The sequence below is a fragment of the Schistocerca cancellata genome, chromosome 3, assembly GCF_023864275.1.
Source record: "Schistocerca cancellata isolate TAMUIC-IGC-003103 chromosome 3, iqSchCanc2.1, whole genome shotgun sequence".
In the NCBI taxonomy this organism is placed as follows: Eukaryota; Metazoa; Arthropoda; class Insecta; order Orthoptera; family Acrididae; genus Schistocerca; species Schistocerca cancellata.
In genome coordinates, this window is record NC_064628.1 from 578,123,468 (window position 1) to 578,149,608 (window position 26,141).

Genomic DNA, 26,141 nt, shown 5'->3' on the forward strand with positions numbered 1-26,141 from the left:
ATGACTATTAGATTTTCGTCCCCCTTTACATACTGCATTACTCTTTCAATATCCTCATACACTTTCTCTATCTGTTCATCTTCAGCTTGCGACGTCGGCATGTATACCTGAACTATCGTTGTCGGTGTTGGTCTGCTGTCGATTCTGATTAGAACAACCCGGTCACTGAACTGTTCACAGTAACACACTCTCTGCCCTGCCTTCCTATTCATAACGAATCCTACACTGTTACACCATTTTCTGCTGCTGTTGATATTATCCGATACTCATTCGACCAGAAATCCTTGTCTTCCTTCCACTTCACTTCACTGACCCCTACTATATCTAGATTGAGCCTTTGCATTTCCCTTTTCGGATTTTCTAGTTTCCCTACCACGTTCAAGCTTCTGACATTCCACGCCCCGACTCGTAGAACGTTATCCTTTCGTAGATTATTCAATCTTTTTCTCATGGTAACCTCCCCCTTGGCAGTCCCCTCCCGGAGATTCGAATGGAGGACTATTCCGGAATCTTTTGCCAATGGAGAGATCATCATGACACTTCTTCAAATACAGGCCACATGTCCTGTGGATACACGTTACGTGTCTTTAATGCAGTGGTTTCCATTGAATTCTGCATCCTCATGCCGTTGATCATTGCTGGTTCTTCCGCCTTTACGAGCAATTTCCCACCACTAGGACAAGAGAGTGCCCTGAACCTCTATCCGCTCCTCCGCCCTCTTTGACAAGGCCGTTGGCAGAATGAGGCTGACTTCTTATGCCGGAAGTCTTCGGCCGCCAATGCTGATTATTTATCAAAATTTAGACAGTGGCGGGGATCGAACCCCAGACCGAAGACGTTGTGGTTATGAATCTAACTCGCAACCCCTAGACCACGGGTGGACTTCACTGTATAATATGTTATTCTGTAGCTTCCTCGTGTCATTCCGTAGGTCTACACGTCGCCACTCCATAGGAAACAGAAAGCCGCGCTGATACAAAACATCAGCCGACTTGTGAATACTTCGTATTTCACGTTCTTTTTGGCCCAGAGTATCATAATATACTCTAACATCTCGTGAATAACGTCTAGGCACGCCCAGAAGCTATTTAGTTTCTGAAAGCCGGTGTTACTGATATCAAATTGCGTTAAAATGCGTATGGGTCAAAAATGACCCACATGGCACTACTGGTATAACAGATAAATTTTTCATGCTTCTAGGTGAGCTAGGGGGATGAAATTTTGATGAGTTGTACAACCCCATAAATGATGAAAAGTCACGGGAGCGTTTGATCCTGTGATGATTCAGGAGGGGGCTACGGTCCTCGAAAAACCATCGTGGGTCAAAAATGACCCACACAGTACTTCTAGTGTTAACAATATATACATACTTGTAACAGTATATGAGGGTATAAAATGTGAATCACTAAAATGGAAAATACAACATGTCCCAAAATTGTACAACAGACCCACATCAGATATAGGCCAATAGTTTTGAGCGCCTGTTCGACGACCCTTATTGAAAACGGGATTGACATGTACCTTTTTCCAATCATTAGCAACGTTTCGCTTCTCCACAGACATACGGTACACTGCTGCCATAAGAGGGGCTAGGTCTTTCCCCTAATCCATATAGAAACCAATGGTATTCCGTCAGATAGCTTGACCTTCTATCTGTTGAACGTTTTAAGTTTCTGTTCCATGCCATGGTCGCTTATTTCGATACTTGTCATTCTCACGTTCGTACGACAATTTTAAGGCGGACCTAGAGTGGGATGTATCAGGGTGACACAGTTTTGGAAAAAAACTTTCAGTATTTTGGCGTTCTTTGTGTCACCCTTCATGTCGATGTCATTATGGCGACAGTGTGTCTGGACAGATGGCTTCGATCCGTTTACGGATTTAACATAAACCTAAGTCGGTAGATAGAATTTTACTTTCCAATTCCTTAAATGCTCCATGGGAGGTCATCTTTAAGGTAATTTAGGCTTTGTGCGGTTTTTTGGTCTGTGGCGCTTTTGCAACGTTTAAATTTGCAATGAAACTCTCTTTGCTTTCGTAGCAGCTTTGTAATTTGGTCACAGGCCCCCACCAAGGGAGCAGGAACAAAGCTGGCGCAAAAGCTGACTGGAAGAAACCTCAACAGAGAAGGTTGAAGAAATAACCGGAAGAAGTTCGTGGGTTCTAATGCCAACCTTGTTCCTACATTATGTCTAAGAGAAAAATGATTTCCCTACACCTGCAACAATGTTGACACTGTTTCATTTCGTCCAACTAGAGTGCTTCACATAGTTCCCACATACACAGCTCGCTTATTTTCGGTAATGGATCACTTACTGCTACTTCGCTACGACGTTATAGGACCTCAAATACGAGCAAGAGAGTAGTGACACATATGCGTTATTCGAACATTTTTTTGCCAATTTTTCTTCCGATATCTGTCTACTGAAAACTACATGAAGGCTCGCTGACCTCGAGAGGTTCACAATATTTGATAAAATAATAAGTGAAATATGAAAGAGATACCATAAATATATTACAGCAATTCATCTTACTGTAATTTCCTGATTAAAGAAACGCCTTTAATGAAACCTATGTTTTACTTAGAAAAATTTATATCAGATCTTGATGCCAAATTAAGTAATTTTCAAGTTTAAGGTCAAACATCTAGTTAAGAGCACTGAATTGGCTTCACATTTGGACATTTTGAGGGTATGAGTGAGAGTTAAGAGAAGCTTATCACTGCATCGAAACAGCTTTGAGGATTCGTAAGACAAGTCCAGTGACGGCTTCATCTTGTGAAGCCGTATTTAGCAATTTTGATGATGATAAAATAATTACATAAGGTCAACCATAGACATAGGCAGGCCGTCAGATTAGCTATCCTGCAGATAAAACCCGACACTACTGTTAAAATTTAGTTCAGTGTCAAAATGAATGGATTTCTTTCGCTGCAAGCAAGGTAATGCAAAAAAAAAAATGATAACAAAAACAAAATTGCTAGAACGGAATATTCCCTCGACAACTTCAGCCCTTTTTCTTATATTTCTGTATCGTACACGATTGTACTTAATTAGTAATTTATGTAGTAAAAACATATGTTTGTATCTACAGTCGCAATTTATTTGTAAGGGTTACCATATTCAGTACGCTGTACTGTTCTCAGGCCATCCCCTGGCCCACATTCGTCTCACTTATTTCCAAAGTAGGTGTGTCAAATACGTAACTGCGAAATAAGCTGACGGCTACGTGCCAGGAAATGGACTGAGGATGGTACTGTGTGCCAAAACCAGTAATCATTAGGCAAAATAAATAAACTGCGACTGTAGACACAAACATGTACTGTCTCAGCACTGTATTTGTCGCTGTTTCACCGATAGTATCGTGGGAATATGTAATTTGTGTATTATCAATCATTTATGGGGAACATATAAAATCTCTTCTTTACTATACATCATACAACTAATGTACAGTTGCTGCCTAAACAACAAGTTACAGACCTTGTTTTACATTCAATTTTCTTAGAATACAATGATACATTTAATTTGTTGTATGCAGCTTTTTCCATCAGCACATAATATTTTTTCAATAATGATTGAGTGTTATTAATCCCCCTAAGAAATTATCAAAAATGCTAAATCTGCATGAAACAATTTGTAGGGAAGTTGTTTCGTGAGGTCAGGGGGCAGGGGAGGAGGAAGGAGAGCTTTGGCAGTTTTGCCACGACCGCTTTATTACTTTGGCACATCTCTCAGCACAGTTGTCGAACTACAGAAGGTGTTGCAACCCTACAACTTTGCTTGATACCTGCGTATCAAAGGTGTAACATAATGTACCAGTGCTGGCCAGACCAAGTTTTAGCAGTAATCCTCTTGCATAGCATTGTGCCATCATGGCTGCTTCAGCTGACCAGCATGACCACTCGAATGGTGACCAGTGGCAATCAAGGATACTTAAAAAGCAGTGCGTCTGTTTGTCAAAATGGCTGATGACACAGATGTGTGTAAATACTGGCCGTCCAGTCAGCAAGAGTAACCAAACTGGCGACTGCTGTCGTGTCAGTAATCGGCCTGTTGCTGAGGGGACACTACTCTTCACCTGCCACCCGCAGGAGCAGCTGTCCCCATTCGCCATCCTATGAGCTGCCTGTATAAGGGTCCAGCCTTAGCGCCGATGGGTTTATGAGCAACCTGAGACCTTCCCAGCATCTGATCCACAGCATGTCCACCATTCTCATGCGCTGCTAGCCAGATGCCGAAACCATGTTTTGCTCTCCGGGTGTCATGCCTTCTGTCAGTTATCACATCTGGAGCAGGTCTCTAGCCTATTTGCTATCAATGTAGTAGTGCCTGACCTGACCATTGTGCCAGTACTTGAGAACCCCACCGCCAAGTAGGAATGTCTACCAAACGAGGTCGCTCCGCTTCTAAGCTATGCTCACTGAGATGACCATACAACAATGTGTCAACACAGAGGACTGTGGGTTGAATGCCCACCCCTCCTGCTGGATGTTGGAGCAGGGTCTTCATGGTAGACTCAACCAACTAAGTAAATCACCTATTACCAAACTTAATCTGTCAGACTAAATTGACAGACTATCATGTACCAGGAAGTTAATGTAACGAGCTTAGTAAGTTGTGGAAAGTGATGAACAATGGAACAATGTTTCACAGAGAACTACTGTTGTTGCACATACAAGCAGGATATAGGGCAGAATGTAATTAATTGTGTGCTCTGCGCTCTAAGAACAGAACTTAGGCATCAGTGGGTACCATTTTAGAGATTACTGGAGGCCAACAACCGTTCTGAATGAATGGTATGGGTATTCTTGGGCCCTTCATGTGAATATCAGCAGGTAAGAAGTATGTTTAAATCATTTCTGACCACTTTTAGTGCTGTGTTCTGTATCAATCAACAGGCAGAGGGGTAGTACACACAATGGTTTAGCAATGGATCTTGAAGTGTGGGGCACTAAGAACCATGACAACCAGTCAGGATACTAATTTTATATCTGAACATATAAAACAATTACACTAGCTCCTATGAATTTAGAAGTTACAGGCAAGTGTACAGCACTGTCAACCTTAGACATACAGTCCTTTACTAACTACCTATATGTCAGCACTCACCGAGAAACTGCATAAAAACTGAAAAATCCAAAAGTGACTCTGTGAATATTTTATAGTTTGATCAATGTGAATATAAAATGATCGTGTGGCATTGATGGCTAGGAGACTCTATCTAGGGAAGATTGGCGGCTGGGTTGCAAGTCTTATTTCAGGTGACGCCACACTGGGCGACTTGCATATTGGTGATGATGAAATGATGAGGAGGACAACATACACTCCTGGAAATTTAAATAAGAACACCGTGAATTCATTGTTCCAGGAAGGGGAAACTTTATTGACACATTCCTGGGGTCAGATACATCACATGATCACACTGACAGAACCACAGGCACATAGACACAGGCAACAGAGCATGCACAATGTCGGCACTAGTACAGTGTATATCCACCTTTCGCAGCAATGCAGGCTGCTATTCTCCCATGGAGACGATCGTAGAGATGTTGGATGTAGTCCTGTGGAACGGCTTGCCATGCCATTTCCACCTGGCGCCTCAGTTGGACCAGCGTTCGTGCTGGACGTGCAGACCGCGTGAGACGACGCTTCATCCAGTCCCAAACATGCTCAATGGGGGACAGATCCGGAGATCTAGCTGGCCAGGGTAGTTGACTTACACCTTCTAGAGCACGTTGGGTGGCACGGGATACATGCGGACGTGCATTGTCCTGTTGGAACAGCAAGTTCCCTTGCCGGTCTAGGAATGGTAGAACGATGGGTTCGATGACGGTTTGGATGTACCGTGAACTATTCAGTGTCCCCTCGACGATCACCAGTGGTGTACAGCCAGTGTAGGAGATCGCTCCCCACACCATGATGCCGGGTGTTGGCCCTGTGTGCCTCGGTCGTATGCAGTCCTGATTGTGGCGCTCACCTGCACGGCGCCAAACACGCATACGACCATCATTGGCACCAAGGCAGAAGCGACTCTCATCGCTGAAGACGACACGTCTCCATTCGTCCCTCCATTCACGCCTGTCGCGACACCACAGGAAGCGGGCTGCACGATGTTGGGGCGTGAGCGGAAGACGGCCTAACGGTGTGCGGGACCGTAGCCCAGCTTCATGGAGACGGTTGCGAATGGTCCTCGCCGATACCCCAGGAGCAACAGTGTCCCTAATTTGCTGGGAAGTGGCGGTGCGGTCCCCTACGGCACTGCGTAGGATCCTACGGTCTTGGCGTGCATCCGTGCGTCGCTGCGGTCCGGTCCCAGGTCGACGGGCACGTGCACCTTCCGCCGACCACTGGCGACAACATCGATGTACTGTGGAGACCTCACGCCCCACGTGTTGAGCAATTCGGCGGTACGTCCACCCGGCCTCCCGCATGCCCACTATACGCCCTTGCTCAAAGTCCGTCAACTGCACATACGGTTCACGTCCACACTGTCGCGGCATGCTACCAGTGTTAAAGACTGCGATGGAGCTCCGTATGCCACGGCAAACTGGCTGACACTGACGGCGGCGGTGCACAAATGCTGCGCAGCTAGCGCCATTCGACGGCCAACACCGCGGTTCCTGGTGTGTCCGCTGTGCCGTGCGTGTGATCATTGCTTGTACAGCCCTCTCGCAGTGTCCGGAGCAAGTATGGTGGGTCTGACACACCGGTGTCAATGTGTTCTTTTTTCCATTTCCAGGAGTGTAGAACCCAGACCACAAGCGGAGAAACTCTCCAAACTGGCCAGAAATCGCACTGGGGCCCACTGCATGGTAGGCAAACAAGTTACCACTCAGTTAAGGAGGCAGACATCAATGTGAATAGAGAGCTAAAGACAGGATAAACATGTGTTCAGTTTGAACTGTGTGAAAAATAAAATAGTTACAGGTTCAACCATAACATGGAAATTGGAGGATCCATTTCTTTAAGAGAGGAAGAATGTAGTGATGCTGGCTAGCAGCGGATTCACTTGACATCCACCATCAGCAGGTGTCACCAGCCACAGGTTCATTCTCCATATGTCTTCGCTTCCCTCACTTTCCGTAGTTGTGGAGCCTGCCTTGCTATAGACATAAAAGTGAAGGCATAAAAGTGCTTGGAGGCAGCACCACTACCTGAAACAGTTCTTCCACTGACTGGGAATATCTACCACAGAAAGTCACTCCGCTAATGGGGCGAACTGAGTGAGGATACCACAAACGATTGATTATACGACAATGAGTCACCTGCTACCAAGCCGGAAGTCTCTGGATTTGACGTCACCTACCCATTAGAGGACCCCTAGCCCCTACAGTACTCCTGAATTTGGCCTATTGATGCGTACTGTTGTCGGAGCTGAGTGTGATATTTCTGTGTTTATCACTTAGTCTGCAATCTGTTTGTTGTTCTCCTGTTCAGCAGAAACATTTTGTTATCTTTATTTATATTGCTACTTGACCCCTGAATACCTGGTCTAAGTTAACTGTGTCGATTAGCTCTGGCCTCTTGATGACATGGAGCTCTAATAGGGTATTTTCACGAGTTGGCTCATGATTAGCTACTGAAAGTGATTTTAGAATAAGGCATTTAGAACATTTCACATGCTTCCCTATTCCTACAACATGTATTACTCATTTGAGTCTCCCTGTCAATAGCCAAGATGAAATTTCCAGCTAATACTATAACATGACCAGTAAATTTATGCAAAATGTTCTCCAAGCTATCCCTCACATGAGCCGCCGATACTGTTCTACAGACAGTAAGTGACGCCCATGTTTGACCCACGTTTAACACTTATCTTTGCCCAAATTAATTTCACATCCAGAATATAACTAGATTTTGATGCATATTTTACTGACAGAAACACGTTCAGTCTCTCTCTGCAATATACATTCAAATCAGAATTTAAAATTTCTGATTCGTGTGAATCGACTGGACCTGTCTATCGGCTGTGTATTTGCATCGATGCGGCTAAAGTCAGAGGTCGTACTCGTTCCGAGCATAGGAAAAGCCCTCTGCCCGTACGCTCGAAGAGTGAGCTGTGGGCCGTCAGTGGGAGGGGTTTGACGGAATCTCGTGAGGTGGGCACGGCCGCGCCTTGGCAGTCAAATGGCTCCGACCACTATGGGACTTAACATCTGAGGTCATCAGTCCCCTAGACTTAGAACTACTTAAACCTATCTAACCTAAGGACATCACACACATCCATACCAGGGGCAGGATTCGAACCAGCAACCTTAGCAGCAGCGCGGTTCCAGACTGAAGTGCTCAGAACTGCTTGGCCACAACGGCCAGTTCCTTGGCAGTCGGTATTCGGCTGTTGTTTTGACGTACCGAAGAACGGCGAAAGTGGGCCAGTGATGTGGCTGTGATCAACTGAGAGGACACCACTATTGTTTGAACTACTGCTATGTTCTACTTAGATCCACTACATTACCTGAATGTTGACAATCTTTTTTGCTCATGCTTTGAGAATTGTGGCAGGTTGCTGTCTTTCATGTTCCAGTGCGGATTAATGTTTCTTTCTGTTATTTGCTGTAGAAGCAGGAAGTTTATATGTAAGCAACGAAACGTCTTGAGTATGGTGGTAGCTTAACGTTATCAGCTGACGGCTTTTGTTTACTGACAGCCTGTTTCTATGATGAGAGCAAAACGCGCTACTAAACCTTCTGCAACGTAATAGCTAGTATAATTTTGATTCCTGAGTACTGAAAAGATAGATGTCAAGGTGCTGTAAGTGACCACGTATTCTTGTTTCATCATTTCCAACAGTAAAGTTATGGATTATTCTCTTGGATGACAAGTACCTGATGTTCAAATGTAAGTGGTTAAATTTTAAAAGGAACAAAGAGTGGTCGTATTGCTTAATTGGGTTGTTCAGCTCAAAATGAAAAATCATTCTTCGTAAAGACAAAAACTCAAAGCACCAAATTAAGTGTTAAACTTTAAGGAAGCCGACAGTTTTCGTTTTGCTCAATGTGGTTGCTGATTTCAAACATCTTTTATTTTGTTACCTACGTAATAGGGCTTAAGGAAAATTGGCCTATTAACTTGTAGTTCAAACTGGCTGTTGCGGCATTTTGAATAACTACAGTGTGCCATAGATTTATGCCATAGTGCCCAAAGTTTAAGTCATTTACAGTTCGTATCTAAAAATGTGGTTCACTATTGGTGATGTATCTTGTAATTTTAAAAGGGTTAGGTCCCAGGTCATTTTGGAAACTTGCTACATTTGAGATTTAAATTTTAGGTCGTTAGTTATCAAGGACTAGTTTTCGTGTTCATGCAATTTTAGGATAAAAATTTTATTAGTCGTAAGCAAATTATCTTTAAACTTCGCATATTTTGCTGTAGTGACCAGAGCCCATGTTTTGTAGTCCACAGACGTTGGTCAATTAAATTATAAATTTTAAAATGGTTGCTGTTTGGCGTTGTGCATCCATTGTAGTGTCTACTTGTTATCTAGTTACATGTACCAATGGCTGTTGGTTTTGTTTTGGGTTGTTGCTTCGCAAATCTGTACCCATTTTGCCGGCCGGTGTGGCCGTGCGGTTCTAAGCGCGTCAGTTTGGAACCGCGTGACCGCTACGGTCGCAGGTTCGAATCCTGCCTCGGGCATGGATGTGTGTGATGTCCTTAGGTTAGTTAGGTTTAATTAGTTCTAAGTTCTAGGGGACTGATGACCTCAGTAATTAAGTCCCATAGTGCTCAGAGCCATTTGAACCATTTTTGATGTACCCATTGGCTTTAGGTCAAGATGTCATTGTACTTGTTATTACCTCGTTCTTTTAAAAAAATGTGTAGCTAGTGCCTCAAACTAGTTAAAGAAATTTTGCTAGTTGTGTTGAAAACCTGTTATGTGGCTTAGTGCCGCCAATCAGAAACGTTAACTTTTTTTTAATTTTAGTGGAACAAGTTATGACTTGGAATCACAATAAGTAATTCTGCTGAATGGTCTAAGTACCAATGTATGTTCCAGTCCCAAGTAATTCCATCTACCTTCACCAATCCCGACAACGCCACCTCACCCCCCCCCCCCCTCCACCCCGGTACGTTTGTTATTGACTGTTGGTTTAACTAGCTTTCCCTCCCAAGCACTGCGTGGGTATTATTTTCGTTTCAGTGGGACTGATACTCTTCCCAGTCAGATATCAGAATTTATCTTATCGCTCTTGTGGATGAATTTCTCTATCCTAAATCACCCAGGTATGGACGCCACACGAGGAGCCACTTCTTGCCTATAGTGTACACCTGATCTACAGTTCTCCAACCAACAGAGGAGGTCGAGAAATCCGCATCCAAGATCATAACACACTCGCCTGACACTTCTTTAAGCCTTCCGTATGGGTCCATACCAGAGGATCACTATCGCTCTTGGGAACAATGATGCAAAATGCTAAATCTGCTTCCACCCCACAGTCAAGACTGTCTTCATCGAAGTAGGGAGCTGTCTGTAGAAAATGGGAATTATCTATAAACTTAGGCGGCAGTCGTCGTTCGATTTGCAAGTGAGTGTATACAGTGGTCTCAATCGCTCCCGGCAGAGCCTCGATAACATCTTGCACGAGATCGCCTGGCAAGCAGATAAGGTGGTCACTAGCCTTTCTTCCCAAACCCTCCTGTAACTTCCACAAGGGGCATCAATACCTGTGTAACGATGATGCTCCCAGTGGCAAGCACTGCTTTGGACCTTTCAGGAAGATCTGCCCAATCTCAACATATGAAGCGTCCTGTGCTGGCTCAGATGTACTTTTAGCAGTGGGAAATACTTCAAATCCATTTTTGAGGTGTAAGGGACAGCTCTGCGTTCAGTACCCACTTTCGAAGTACGTCCAGATATCTGCGACTTCGTCACTGTTTGCTATTCACTGTCAGGTAAACGTCGACCTTCCAGGACAAGCGAATTAGAAGGCGCAACTGCGTCAGTGATTGCAGGCGACTCCATGTGCTCCACAGATGCCACAGCATTCGTTTCAGGTCATCCAACGTTGCTGCAGATCAGGACAGCGGTCTAACAGTCTGTCGACCTCACCCAGCTCTTCTTCCAGATGTTTACACACTATAGTGAGTTATACCTGCATCCACACCAACAAGAACACCCCCTGTCAATGTTTAATCACCGTTTGTTATTCCCGAAAGAATGTAACACTAGGCAAAGCAGTAGTTGGATGCAATTTCAGTATCCTGCTACCCTAATTCTGGTATTTATTGCACTCCAGAGTCAGCTCACACAAGGCAGGGCTTGCTACCATTGGATTCACATTCGAGAAAAGAGGCGTTCACATCCCCGTATGGTCATCCAGATTTATGTTCTTCTATGGTTTCCCTAAATTACTCAGGTGATTACAAAGACTGCCAGTCCTTCTCCAAGTAGCTTCAACCCTAAACTTAATTTTCAACAAAGCAGTAAGAGGCGTGATGAAAAATATAAATAAAATACAAAAACACTTTTGATGGTCTAAATCCATTACCAATAACCGCCAGCCTCCATGTGGACTTCCAAATGCTGCAATCCTGGTTAGTACTGTTGCCACGAGGAAAGGAAGTAGCTATGCACGTCAAACCAGTCATTCGTGTCATTCTTCCACGACCAGGCATAAGACTGCAGTTTAAGGCTGTAATGTTAAGCAGAGTTGGGTACTTGGAAAGCGATGGGCAGCCCTTCTAATCTCTTGAGTGATTCAGGGAAACCATGAAAAATTTAAATCTGGATGACGATATGGGGATGTAAGCGACTCTTCTCTCGAACTGCAAATCCAGTAGCAAGCCCTGCCATGTAAGACACCTTCGTGACACTGACAGCCGATGCTGTGTGTAGTGGACAGCAGAAGGCAACAACTTATAAAATACAATACCATGTAATCTCACGCGCCATAACTTTCATTTATTTCAAAGCGGAAAACTTTTAAATTTAACCCTTAGTTCAGTTTTGGAATTATAGGAGGAGAAATTGAAGGGATGACTCTAGCAATAATAAATGGAATCAAGTTGATTGTAGAAAATCTAATGATTTGATTGTCGCTGGCGTAGAGTCATGATTTTAAAACTACCAAATTTACCTTGAAATTACATATATCCTATACGAGGTGCATTCAAGTTCTAAGGCCTCCGATTTTTTTTCTCCAGACTGGAAAGAGATAGAAACATGTGCATTGGTTTAAAATGAGGCCGCGTTCATTGTCAATACATCCCAGAGATTGCAGCACCGTATGGCAGATGGAATTTTACCACCAGCGGCGAGAATGAGAACTGTTTTAAATACTTAAAATGGCGACGTTTTCCTCACTTGAACAGCGTGCAATTATTCGTTTTCTGAATTTGTGTGGTGTGAAACCAATTGAAATTCATCGACAGTTGAAGGAGACATGTGGTGATGGAGTTATGGATGTGTCGAAAGTGCGTTCGTGGGTGCGACAGTTTAATGAAGGCAGAACATCGTGTGACAACAAACCGAAACAACCTCGGGCTCGCACAAGCTGGTCTGACGACGTGATCGAGAAAGTGGAGAGAATTGTTTTGGGGGATTGCCGAATGACTGTTGAACAGATCGCCTCCAGAGTTGGCATTTCTGTGGGTTCTGTGCACACAATCCTGCATGACGACCTGAAAATGCAAAAAGTGTCATCCAGGTGGGTGCCACGAATGCTGACGGACGACCACATGGCTGCCCGTGTGGCATGTTGCCAAGCAATGTTGACGCGCAACGACAGCATGAATGGGACTTTCTTTTCGTCGGTTGTGACAATGGATGAGACGTGGATGCCATTTTTCAATCCAGAAACAAAGCGCCAGTCAGCTCAATGGAAGCACACAGATTCACCGCCACCAAAAAATTTCGGGTAACCGCCAGTGCTGAAAAAATGATGGTGTCCGTGTTCTGGGACAGCGAGGGCGTAATCCTTACCCATTGCGTTCCAAAGGGCACTACGGTAACAGGTGCATCCTACGAAAATGTTTCGAGGAACAAATTCCTCCCTGCACTGCAACAAAAACGTCCGGGAAGGGTTGCGCGTGTGCTGTTTCACCAAGATAACGCAGCCGCATATCGAGCTAACGTTACGCAACAGTTTCTTCGTGATAACAACTTTGAAGTGATTCCTCATGCTCCCTACTCACCTGACGTGGCTCGTAGTGACTTTTGGTTTTTTCCAACAATGAAAGACACTCTCCGTGGCCGCACATTCACCAGCCATGCTGCTATTGCCTCAGCGATTTTCCAGTGGTCAAAACAAACTCCTAAAGAATCCTTCGCCGCTGCCATGGAATCATGGCGTCAGCGTTGTGAAAAATGTGTACGTCTGCAGGACGATTACGTCGAGAAGTAACGCAGTTTCATCGATTTCGGGTGAGTAGTTAATTAGAAAAAAAAATCGGAGGCCTTAGAACTTGAATGCACCTCGTAGAGTAAGGGTTTTCTTTAATTTAGTCGCTTAGATAATCTTCTTTCTGCGTAGAAAATATGAAACGCTACTCTTGTTGTTGATTCTTATTTATATATTTATTTAGACTGATCTATAAAACGTTCTGAGAGAAAACCTGAGGATTACAGTCGTTTAGACTTAACATTTCTGTTCATATCTCTTATCGCATCGATGTACCCACCTCTGGCACCTTAATTCTGGGCACAAACTATAAAAGACTGAGTAGCTGAGTGTGTCTATAGTGACCACAAAGTATATTACCTTTATTTCACCTCAAAATTTGATAAGATTTTGGTAATTATCGGAGCCCCATACGCATTTTCAATACATCTATGTGCAGTATGGACAATTTAAATTTCAGTGTCTAGATCTGTGGAACTAAAGCACGTACCAGGTAGCAAAGAGGTTTCTGTTCGCCTTGAACGAAGCTCTTGTACAGGTTGACACCACACAATAGGGAGCTCTTTGGCCACTTTTGAAGGAACGGGACACGTGTGTTCCAAAACAGTTCGATCGGGAGTGTTCAGGGTTCTGGGAGACGCGAGGTGGGTGAAACCTATTAAGTATGAGTGTACCTAGTCACAGTTAATTCATTGTCTTACTTGTGTAGACTTCAGCTGCAGCCAAAAATACGTCTAGCTATCATCGTTCATTGCTCGTTTAGCGGTATATGGAATTTTTATGGTTAATTTCGGAACGTTGTAACCGGTTTCGTTTGGCCACGTGTGCAAGCCGTTGTTCCGATCTATTTCTGTTCAGACATATGGACTCGTGATGTATCTTCTTAGTGCAGTCTGATTTAGTTCGTTGGTGATCTCACTAGTATAGTACACCTGAACAGATTTCTGAAACGTCACGAATTTCGATTTCAGTTCGGAATCTATTTTCCACATGCATTTGTTGTCTCTTCACGTGTTAAGTACGGATCTGAGAGTCTTAAGTTCTCAGATCATGACTCCCAGTACTATATCCAGTCCAATGTGGCAAGCTAGTCCGCAACTCGTAGTCTTGCGGTAGCGTTCACGCTTTCCGCGCACGGGGTCCCGGGTTCGATTCCCGGCCGGGTGAGGGATTTTCCCTGCCTCGAGATGACTGGGTGTTGTGTTATCATCATCATTCATCGCTATTACCGTCGGAGGAAGGCAATGGCAAAGCACCTTCGCTACGACTTTGCCTAGTCGGCGGTGCACGTCTCCCGCATCGCTCCCTACGCTACTCGGTGTATGGGACCATATCATCATCATCATTCTGAATTTTACCACTCATTTTGTGCAGAACTTTTGATTGTGACGACCACGTCTTGATGTCTTGCGAGAATAGTTACATTTTACAGTTACTGATTCTCAGGCTAAGACTTCCAAATTAGTTTCAGAATTTCTTCTATGGTGCAACTGTTAACATTTATTCTTATCGATGAATTCTTGTTCATTTTCTTCGTGCACTCAAGCCAAGGGAACGACCGTTTGCCAACCACGTGCATAGTGGTGAAGTTTTTTCTTTATTCCTATATTTGTCCTGAATATCTGTTATATGTGTATATGTACTTTAATGTCACCATTCCTCTGACCCTTCCATAATTAATGATTAATGATAAATCGTTGTGGGGTCTCCAAGACGCAGTTAATGTAATTTTGTAACTCAGACGAGAATTTTATGAAGAAGAGCAATCATCATCCATTTATTAATTGTTTAGTTTATTAGTTCGTTCAACTGTTCTCGAATAAATGTGATATTTTTACCAGAGCACATGCTTACGTATTCCCTCGCAAACTTCCATTTTACGTCCTATTGCTATCCGTTCTGCAACAGATAAATATGGCCATGTTATTTATTTAATTCTTATTTAACTATCATAAATGTGCAGATCCGGGAACTCAGTTCATGTAAACATCAAAGGTTTTTCTTTCGTGTACACTCATTTTTATGGACACCTTCATCACGAGCACCGATCCCCAACCAGATCTTTCATCGACAGATACCCTTGAATTTAAAACAAGATGGAGCTGCAGCCGCGTTTCCTTCTAAAATCGTACTTAATCTATAGACAATATAGAGCTTCCGTTCGTAAAATCGACTAAGACCTCCTCCGATTATTTTCTTACACTACAATTACCTGTGAAGCAGCAAAGGAATGAAGCATGGAACTGAGGCAGCAAGGACGAAATGTACCCAGTTTCTTAGAGTCCAGGCTATTAACCCCATACCAATGCTTCCAATACAGTAAGACGCAATTGCTAAAAAGTTCACATATGAGCGATGTTTTATTCCAGCCAATTCGATACCTGTAACACAAAAATTTCAATACAGTCGTTTGATTCATTCATTGTTGTTAGATGCATAAACACGTAAACCATAAACAGGAAATGTATTTCGAGATCTAGTGCCCGAAACTGGTTAAGAAATTAAATTTATTTTATGCGACTTTGTTAGATCTAAGTTAATATAAGCATGATAACACCTCGGTAAGAAGTTTGTATTTTAACGAAATCTACAGTAGCCTACTATGTCTGCGAGAAAGAGTGGAAAAGGAATGCTGTAATGGATGGTAGCTGAACACTAATAAACAAATTCTGAGTGTCAAATCCGTAGGAGCAACTTCTGTGAAACTTGCTTAAGAGGGATATCGAGTAACTGAAATATCAGAGTGTTTTATTAGTAGCGAAGCTGAGAGGCCGCAGGAAGACCATCTGGATCCATGACCGCCGTCAGTTAGGCGCTGCTGAGCAGAATACTGATATTTCTCGACATAATTTTAATTATTGTACCTGTAGCTGGTTTCAGACTTACATCATACGGGTGGAACCGCCAATCCTCTTAAGTATGACGGAAGACGGCGGTCTTTCGATTGAAGCGATATAGGGTTCACTGTCGCATATTGTGATGGTATCCTACTAATAAAGAACGTTAGCTCTAGCCATTGCGGATAACTTCTCAGTACCTATGGCAGAGGTCAAGTAAGTAATAGTTCATTAATTAGACAACAATGAACGTATCACAGGTATATTTTTAGATCTGGCAAAGACCACTGACACTGCTGGCCATCAAGTTCTACTAAAAATGACAAATATTAGGAAAAGTACGAGGGTGAGTCAAATGAAAACCTTAAATATTTTTTAAATATTATTTATTGTGCACAAGTGGTACAAAGCTGTATCACCTTTCAACATAATCTCCCCCACGCTCAATGCAAGTCCTCCAGTGCTTACAAAGTGCATAAATTCCTTTAGAAAAAAAATTCTTTTGGTAGTCCGCGCAACCACTCATGCACCGCGTGGCTTACCTCTTCATCAGAACGGAACTGCTTTCCTCCCACTGCGTTTTTGAGTGGTCCATACATATGGAAATCACTTGAGACAAGGTCTGGTGAGTATGGTGGATGAGGAAGACACTCAAAATGCAGGTCTGTGATAGTTGCAACTGTTGTACGGGCAGTGCGGGGCCTCGCGTTGTCATGTTGCAAAAGAACACCTGCTGACAGCAATCCGTGACGCTTTGATTTGATTGCAGGCCGCAGATGATTTTTTAGGAGATCTGTGTATGATGCGCTGGTGACAGTGGTCCCCTTAGGCATGTAATGTTCCAAAATGACGCCTTTTTGTCCCAAAAGAGAGTCATCCTAACCTTCCCTGCTGATAGTTCGAAACTTCTTTGGTTTTGGTAATGAGGAATGGCGCCATTCCTTGCTCGTTCTCTTCGTTTCCGGTTGGTGGAAGTGAACCCAGGTTTCATCCCCAGTACCGTTTCTTGCAAGGAAGCCATCACCTTCTCGTTCAAAGCGCCGAAGAAGTTCTACACAAGCATCAACACGTCGTTCTCTCATTTCAGGAGTCAGCTGCCGTGCACCCATCTTGCAGACACTTTGTGAAACTGGAGCACATCATGCACAACATGCTGCAACGTCATTCAGTGTCACTCGGCGGTTTTCCTTCACTATGGCTTCAACTGCTGCAATGTTCTGTGGAGTCACGACTCGTTGTGCCTGACCTGGACGAGGAGCACCTTCCACTGAAGTCACACCATTTGCGAACTTCCTACTCCATTCGTAGCATTTCTGCTGTGACAAACATGCATCACCGTACTGAACCTTCATTCGTCGATGAATTTCAATAGGTTTCACACCTTCACTACGCAAAAACCGAATAACAGAACGCTGTTCTTCCCTGGTGCAAGTCGCAAGTGGGGCGGCCATCTTTATACTGATACTGCGACGGTGTGTGTGCATCTGCACTATGCTGCCACCTACAGGCCATTCTGCAAGCCGTTTGTAGCACGCTTACCGACTTACAGGATAAAGGCGCGAAATTTCGATTTGTTATTACAAATTTAAGGTTTTCATTTGACTCACCCTCGTAGAAATATCACTGACAGGCCTCTGAAGCTTGATGGTAGGTAACGGGTTAAAATAGTAGAGGAGAGCCAAGGAATGAATACAGTAGTCGGTTCAAATGGATATAGTTTCTGTTGTTGAGACGTGCGGCTATCTTTGATCCCTCGACTGTCGGTTGTGCAGTTGCGTTGCCATCTTTGTCAGAGCGCGCATCCGTGGCGCGACAGCGGAACCCTGGTAGTTGGAACGTGGGCTCCACGCAGTAAAAGGTTGGAGACAGGACCACGGCTGAAGCAAGTGGACATGGAGCGCTGTGCTGTTTGTTAATGAAGCCGTGAACCTGTTGGAGCAGGCGGGTGTTTCGAACTGCCGGTAAAGCGACAGTGCCTGAGCCACATGCACTGTTAGTGCCTGCCGGGATACGTCTAGGGCAGTAAGCTGATGAGGGAGAACGTCAAACGCAGATTTGGGGCCATCCCCTTCCAGATGCGAGTGGCCGGTTTACGATGTGGACTGTTTGTGCCTTGTTGCGGAAGTGCTGTGTGAATCTTGCCCCAGTGAATTAAAACGTTGACCTTTAATATAAACCTTACGGTCGTTAACTTGTGTGCGTTTGTTATGTGTTCGGCAGCAAGGCGTTCTATCAGAATAGGTCAAAGTCTGCGATTGAACAACACTCATGCTCATAAATTATAGATAATTGCAGAATCTGGTGCTACACAACGTGGCACTTCACAAACTGGCGCTAATGGTTCAGATGGTTCAAGTGGCTCTGAACACTATGGGACTCAACATCTGAGGTCATAAGTCCCCTAGAACTTAGAACTACTTAAACCTAACTAACCTAAGGACATCACACACGCCCATGCCCAAGGCAGGATTCGAACCTGCGACCGTAGCAGTCCCGCGGTTACGGACGGCAGCGCCAGAACCGCTAGACCACCGCGGCCGACGGCGCTAATAGCATAGGCACACAGGGAACACACACGACACAGATCTGTAAGCCCACGGTATTGGTAATAAGTCGAGAAAACCGTCCCGAAACACATGTTCTACAAAACGCCACTATTTCCTGCGCATGTACCGCGACATCAATATGGGATATGATCACCATGCACACGTACACAGGCCGCACAACGGGTTGGCATACTCTGGATCAGGTGGTCGAGCAGCTGCTGGAGAATAGCCTCCCATTCTTGCACCAGTGCCTTTCAGAGCTCCTGAAGTGTCCTAGGGGTTTGAAGACGTGCAGCGATACGTCGACCGAGAACATCCCAGATGTGCTCGATGGGGTATAAAGTCTGGAGAACAGGCAGCCACTCCATTAGCCTGATATCTTCTGTTTCAAGGTACTCCTCCTCCACGACTCGGTGGAGCCGTGCGTCATCATCCATCAGGAGGAATGTGGAACCCACTGCACTCCTGAAAAGGCGGACATACTGGTGCAAAATGACGTCCCTATACACCTGACCTGTTACAGTTCCTCTGTCAAAGACATGCAGGAGTGTACGTGCACCAATCATAATCCCACCCCACACCATCAAACCACGACCTCCATACACGTCCCTTTCAAGGATATTAAGGGGTTGCTGTCTGGCTCCTGGTTCACGCTAGATGAAAACCCGCCGATAATCACAGTTCAGACTATACCTGGACTCGTCCGTGAACATAACCTGGGACCACTGTTCCAATGACCGTGTACTGTGTTCTTGACACCAGGCTTTACGGGCTCTCCTGTGACCAAAGGTCAGCGGAATGCACTTTGCAGGTTTCCAGGCGAATAAACCATGTCTGTTCAGTTGACTGTAGACTATGTGTCTGGAGACAACTGATCCAGTGGCTGCAGTAAGGTCCCTAGCAAGGCTACCTGCAGTACTCCGTGGCCGTCTGCCGGCATTGATGGTGAGATATCGGTCTTCTTGTGGTGTTGTACACTTTGGACGTCCCGTACTGCAGCGCCTGGACACGCTTCCTATCTGCTGGAATCGTTGGCATAATCTTGAGATCACACTTTGTGGCACACGGAGGACCCGTGCTACGACCTGCTGTGTTTGACCAGCCTCCAGTCGCCCTAGTATTCTACCCCTCATAACGTCATCAATATGTGTTCTTTGAGCCATTTTCAACACACAATCACCATTATCACGTCTGAAACCGTCTGTGCACTTACTCGCCGCACAGTACCGTGTTGGTGAACACACCTCTGCGTATGTGGACTGCTGGCAGCGCCACCATGCGACGACCGCAGGTAAATGCACCGCATGGTCATACCCTGAGGTGATTTAAACCCGCAAACCGCCCACCAGAGCGTTGTTTCACCACGTATTAGCATTATCCTTAATTTATGAGCATAAGTGTATGACCTGAATATGAGCAATGTGTTAAATTGGGCTTCTAGGGCTCTACTGCTAACCCTCACCTAAAAGCCATTTGCTCCAGATCGAATTATTCCAGTTATTTATTAGTAGCAACAATTCCCGGAAAATTCTCCCAAACTGTAAATATAATTTTGGTGCTACATAACGAAACATTTACGCCAGTTATGTAAGGCCATCTTTGTCTCGTTTCTTATGAAATGATTTATCGCGCCTCTCTGTGGGTCTCCTTCTAATGCCTCCGGGATTCGGCTGTTATTTCCCGTGCAATTGCGTCGGTGTCCTACATGACTGCAAAGTCACTGTGGGTTGATACGGAGCATTGGTCAACAAAGCATTTTGCTTAAACATTGAACTTTTGTTGTACCTTATTTAATGTTGTTAACTTCAATCGTGGATATTTTTACCAAGCCACTTAATTCAGCTGTTTTCTTTTTTTTTAAGTTAAACTTTTCATTTATTCACGCAGCTAGCAACTTAAACCTAAATTTTCAAGATTCTGGACTTTGTTTGCTTTCATATTTATTAAATTCATTAACTTAACAGCCGTAAATAATCTTTAATTTCAAGTAGCAGGTTCTTCCATTTATAAGAAATAAGCTAACCAATTGTAGTAAGATTTTTTTGCAATAATTCGTCAGTCAGCACTGACACGCTAAGCTGCAATGGTCTAATATCTTGCCAAATTATACTGCGTGTTTTATTAAAGAAAGTGTTGTACTTGTTTGAACTGTGAACGACGCTGTTGTTGTCACCCACTTGGCTCCGCCATTCCAACTGGCACCCGAGTGTGCTGAAACTTAACGGAGTTTGTTAAAGGAATGCAGTGCGTTCTCAGTAGTTATTCAGAGGCATGCACAGGGTTAGCGTGAAAAACTGCATCAAATCAGTCTTCGGACTGAAGACCACAACAACAACAATCTGTCATCAGTGACATGTGGGATGATCTTTTACTAAACAATTTACAAAAATCATTGTAGCTGCTGTAACGGCGATTTTTTCCTTTGGTTTTCGAAGTCCGGTCATTATTCTCGTTTGTCAGGTCGGCCGATTACCTGAACGTGCCTGCAGTATCACTGAAGTCGTCGGCACACAGAACAAATCACCTAAAGCTGACGTGGCGCTCTACGAGTTCTGTGACGTCACTTCCTGCTGTTTCATGTTGAGCCATTTCGTCGCGTGAAGCACAAAATAAGTTCTGCGATATTTCGACAACGTGCCACGTAAAGTAGAACCAGTAGGAAGCAAGAATGCACCGTGTGTCACAAGCAGAAAGCGAGAGGTTGTGGTGTATTTGTCACGTTCAGCAGATGCCGATATTCGGTGGGTTTTATGTTATACCTTACATCCAATGAACATATGCTCTTTCTAAGCACCAGCACATTGAATGTTTCCAGATAGTATCGTTATTATTATGGTACGGTTGTTGTTATAAAATGACAGGGAATATGATATTGGTGCTTAAATAATTTAGTATTTAGTTACTTCCGTCTAAGTGTTGTGAAAGTAAGGCCTTATAAGGAAACGGCATATTGACGATTCATGAAAAACGTGTCGTTTTTATTAGGATTTGTTTCGATTAAATGTCAGTAGCATTTCGGCGATTTAGTATATCTGAACATAAACAATAAGGTCGATGACTGCAGAACGTCAGCGTAAAGTAGTCAGTAAATGCCCTCTGTTATGAAACAGAGGGTAGATTGGAAGAGGGTTCATGTCCTATGGTATCCTTATCTTTTTTTTTTCTTTGTCTTCGCGTTTTCTAAATGGCTGTGGGAGGTGTTTTATGAAATGAATAGAAATAATTTCTGTAATATTTGATGTTATGTAAATGTAATTTCGTTCTGTGTCCACAGTGACTTTGTTCGATTTGGTGAACTTTTATAGGCTGACGTCCTCACTGCCTGGACATATTTCTTTCCTTCTAGTCTTATTATACGTTCACGGATATTGAAGTTTTTATTTATGTACATCACAGACAGAACAACGTGACTAGCATATAGACAAGGGAGGCAATGTGCGTTTTAAAAGAGCTAACTTAAGCCTTTTAGGCGCACACATTTTCGTGAACAAACTGTATGGCTTGCGAGCCAAATAAAGCCAACAACTGCCCCTGGAGAGTGCTGCGAGCGCAAAATCACACAAACCAGCTCGCTCGGCGTGCCGACGGCTCTGTCTCGTGACGTTGGCTGTCCCATATGGGCGCACGCCAACCCTGGCTGCCTCGTGTTGTACGGTACCAGTTCCACCCTGCGCAGCACTTGTTTTGCGGATGGAATCGCAGGTACAAAGGCGAGTCCGGCTGGCTCTCCGTGCTGCGCAATGTGAGCGCAACCCGCTGGTCAGCCCGGCCGGGATAACTACTAGTATTCTGTAGGCTGTGACGTATCGTCTCAAGATCTCGTTAAATCTGAGTTTGAATATATATAACTGATAAGTGTATTTATACTTCATACTGTAGTACACTACTGGCCATTAAAAATTGCTACACCAAGAAGAAATGCAGATTATAAAAGTGTATTCATCGGACAAATACACTCCTGGAAACTGAAATAAGAACACTGTGAATTCATTGTCCCAGGAAGGGGAAACTTTATTGACACATTCCTAGGGTCAGATACATCACATGATCACACTGACAGAACCACAGGCACATAGACACAGGCAACAGAGCATGCACAATGTCGGCACTAGTACAGTGTATATCCACCTTTCGCAGCAATGCAGGCTGCTATTCTCCCATGGAGACGATCGTAGAGATGCTGGATGTAGTCCTGTGGAACGGCTTGCCATGCCATTTCCACCTGGCGCCTCAGTTGGACCAGCGTTCGTGCTGGACGTGCAGACCACGTGAGACGACGCTTCATCCAGTCCCAAACATGCTCAATGGGGGACAGATCCGGAGATCTTGCTGGCCAGGGTACTTGAGCACGTTGGGTGGCACGGGATACATGCGGACGTGCATTGTCCTGTTGGAACAGCAAGTTCCCTTGCCGGTCTAGGAATGGTAGAACGATGGGTTCGATGACGGTTTGGATGTACCGTGCACTATTCAGTGTCCCCTCGACGATCACCAGTGATGTACGGCCAGTGTAGGAGATCGCTCCCCACACCATGATGCCGGGTGTTGGCCCTGTGTGCCTCGGTCGTATGCAGTCCTGATTGTGGCGCTCACCTGCACGGCGCCAAACACGCATACGACCATCATTGGCACCAAGGCAGAAGCGACTCTCATCGCTGAAGACGACACGTCTCCATTCGTCCCTCCATTCACGCCTGTCGCGACACCACTGGAGGCGGGCTGCACGATGTTGGGGCGTGAGCGGAAGATGGCCTAACGGTGTGCGGGACCGTAGCCCAGCTTCATGGAGACGGTTGCGAATGGTCCTCGCCGATACCTCAGGAGCAACAGTGTCCCTAATTTGCTGGGACGTGGCGGTGCGGTCCCCTACGGCACTGCGTAGGATCCTACGGTCTTGGCGTGCATCCGTGCGTCGCTGCGGTCCGGTCCCAGGTCGACGGGCACGTGCACCTTCCGCCGACCACTGGCGACAACATCGATGTACTGTGGAGACCTCACGCCCCACGTGTTGAGCAATTCGGCGGTACGTCCACCCGGCCTCCCGCATGCCCACTATACGCCCTCGCTCAAATTCCGTCAACTGCACATACGGTTCACGTCCACGCTGTCGCGGCATGCTACCAGTGTTAAAGACTGCGATGGAGCTCCGTATGCCACGACAAACTCGCTGACACTGACGGCGGCGGTGCACAAATGCTGCGCAGCTAGCGCCATTCAACGGCCAACACCGCGGTTCCTGGTGTGTCCGCTGTGCCGTGCGTGTGATCATTGCTTGTACAGCCCTCTCGCAGTGTCCGGAGCAAGTATGGTGGGTCTGACACACCGGTGTCAATGTGTTCTTTTTTCCATTTCCAGGAGTGTATATTATACTAGAACTAAATGTGATTACATTTTCACGCAATTTGGGTGCATAGATCCTGAGAAATCAGTACCCAGAACAACCACTTCTGGCCATAATAACGGCCTTGATACGTCTTGGCCGGCCGGAGTGGCCGAGCGGTTCTAGGCGCTACAGTCTGGAACCGCGTGACCGCTACGGTCGCAGGTTCGAATCCTGCCTCGGGCATGGATGTGTGTGATGTCCTTAGGTTAGTTAGGTTTAAGTAGTTCTAAGTTATAGGGGACTGATGACCACAGCAGTTAAGTCCCATAGTCCTCAGAGCCATTTGAACCATTTGATACGTCTGGGCATTGAGTCAAACAGAGCTTGGATGGCGTGTACAGGCACAGCTGCCCCTGCAGCGTCAACACGATTCCACAGCTCATCAAGAGTAGTGACTGCCGTATTGTGACGAGCCAGTTGCTCGGCCACCATTGACCAGACGTTTTCAATTGGTGAGAGATCTGGAGAATGTGCAGGCCAGGGCAGCAGTCGAACATTTTCTGTATGCAGAAAGGCCCGTATAGGACCTGCAACATGCGGTCGTGCATTGTCCTGCTGAAATGTAGGGTTTCGCAGGGATCGAACGAAGGGTAGAGCCACGGGTCGTAACACATCTTAAATGTAACGTCCACTATTCAGAGTGCCGTCAATGCGAACAAGAGGTGACCGTGAAGTGTAAGAAATGGCACCTCATACCATCACGCCAGGTGATACTCCTGTATGGCGATGACGAATACACGCTTCCAATGTGCGTTCACCGGGATGTCACCAAACACGGATGCAACCATCATGATGCTGTAAGCAGAACCTGGATTCATCCGAAAAAATGACGTTTTGCCATTCGTGCATCCAGGTTCGTCGTTGAGTACACCAGCGCAGGCGCTCCTGTCTGTCATGCAGCGTCAAGGGGAACCGCAGCCATGGTCTCCGACTGATAGTCCATCCTGCTGCAAACGTCGTCGAACTGTTCGTGTAGATGGTTGTTGTCTTGCAAACGTCCCCATCTGTTGACTCAGGGATCGAGACGTGGCTGCACGATCCGTTACAGCCATGTGGATAAGATGCCTGTCATCTCGACTGCTAGTGATACGAGGCTGTTGGGATCCAGCACGGCGTTCCGCATTACCCTCCTGAACCCAACGATTCCATATTCTGCTAACAGTCATTGGATCTCGACCAACGCGAGCAGCAATGTCGCGATACGATAAACCGCAATCGCGATAGGCTACAATCCGGCCTTTATGTAAGTCGGAAACGTGATGGTAAGCATTTCTCCTCCTTACACGAGGCATCACAACAACGTTTCACCAGGCAACGCCGGTCAACTGCTGTTTGTGTACGAGAAATCGGTTGGAAACTTTCCTCATGTCAGCATGTTGTAGGTGTCGCCAACCTTGTGCGAATGATCTGAAAAGCTGATCATTCGCATATCACAGCATCTTCTTCCCGTCGGTTAAATTTCGCTTCTGTAGCACTTCATCTTCGTGGTGTAGCAATATTAATGGCCACTAATGTATAAATGAAATATGTGGAGCAGACGAAGTCGTCGGCACAATGGTGACACATGGGGCGTGTTGAGAATGGGACTGACAAAAGGGTAGGTGACAGGCATTAATTCTGAATTTTAGACGTTTTTGCAGATCAGTTAAAAAAAAAACTAAAGTGCAAGGGATGAAAATAAAGTGTATCAAAAAGTTTGCAAACATTTAATGGACAGTCCATGAAAAAAGGAAAGTAAAACGTGAGCAGCGAAAGAAGGAATGCATTAGAGGTGGAATATAGTCCTTCAGCGATGCATAACATAATAAAGAGGGAAATGACGCGTGAAACAGATTTTTCTCTGTTTAGAGATCACACTGGCTACTGTACTCACCTATAGCAGTTGTTGATTCAATGCACGGCATGCCAGGTGCTTCAGATAAGGCCGAAAGGGCGACGTAAAGTGGGTACACACCCGCTGAAACCGTTAGCAGCGATCTGGATATTGCTATCACGGTTATGCTCAACAGAAATTGTTTTTTTCTGCCAAATCTGGA

The 26,141-nt window shown here is 45.1% G+C and overlaps 1 protein-coding gene across 2 annotated transcripts in view; it reads right to left on the reverse strand.

Annotated features, from left to right (window-relative positions):
- Window positions 1-26,141, reverse strand: part of LOC126175431 (solute carrier family 22 member 7-like) — a 101,779-nt gene that overhangs the window by 23,641 nt on the left and 51,997 nt on the right. For both annotated transcript variants that reach the window (XM_049922228.1, XM_049922229.1), the window contains exons 4-5: window positions 25,979-26,136; window positions 15,552-15,720 (exon numbers count right to left, since the gene is read on the reverse strand). In XM_049922228.1, the coding sequence (XP_049778185.1) occupies window positions 15,552-15,720; window positions 25,979-26,136 (327 nt within the window). The remainder of the gene's footprint in view (window positions 1-15,551; window positions 15,721-25,978; window positions 26,137-26,141) is intronic.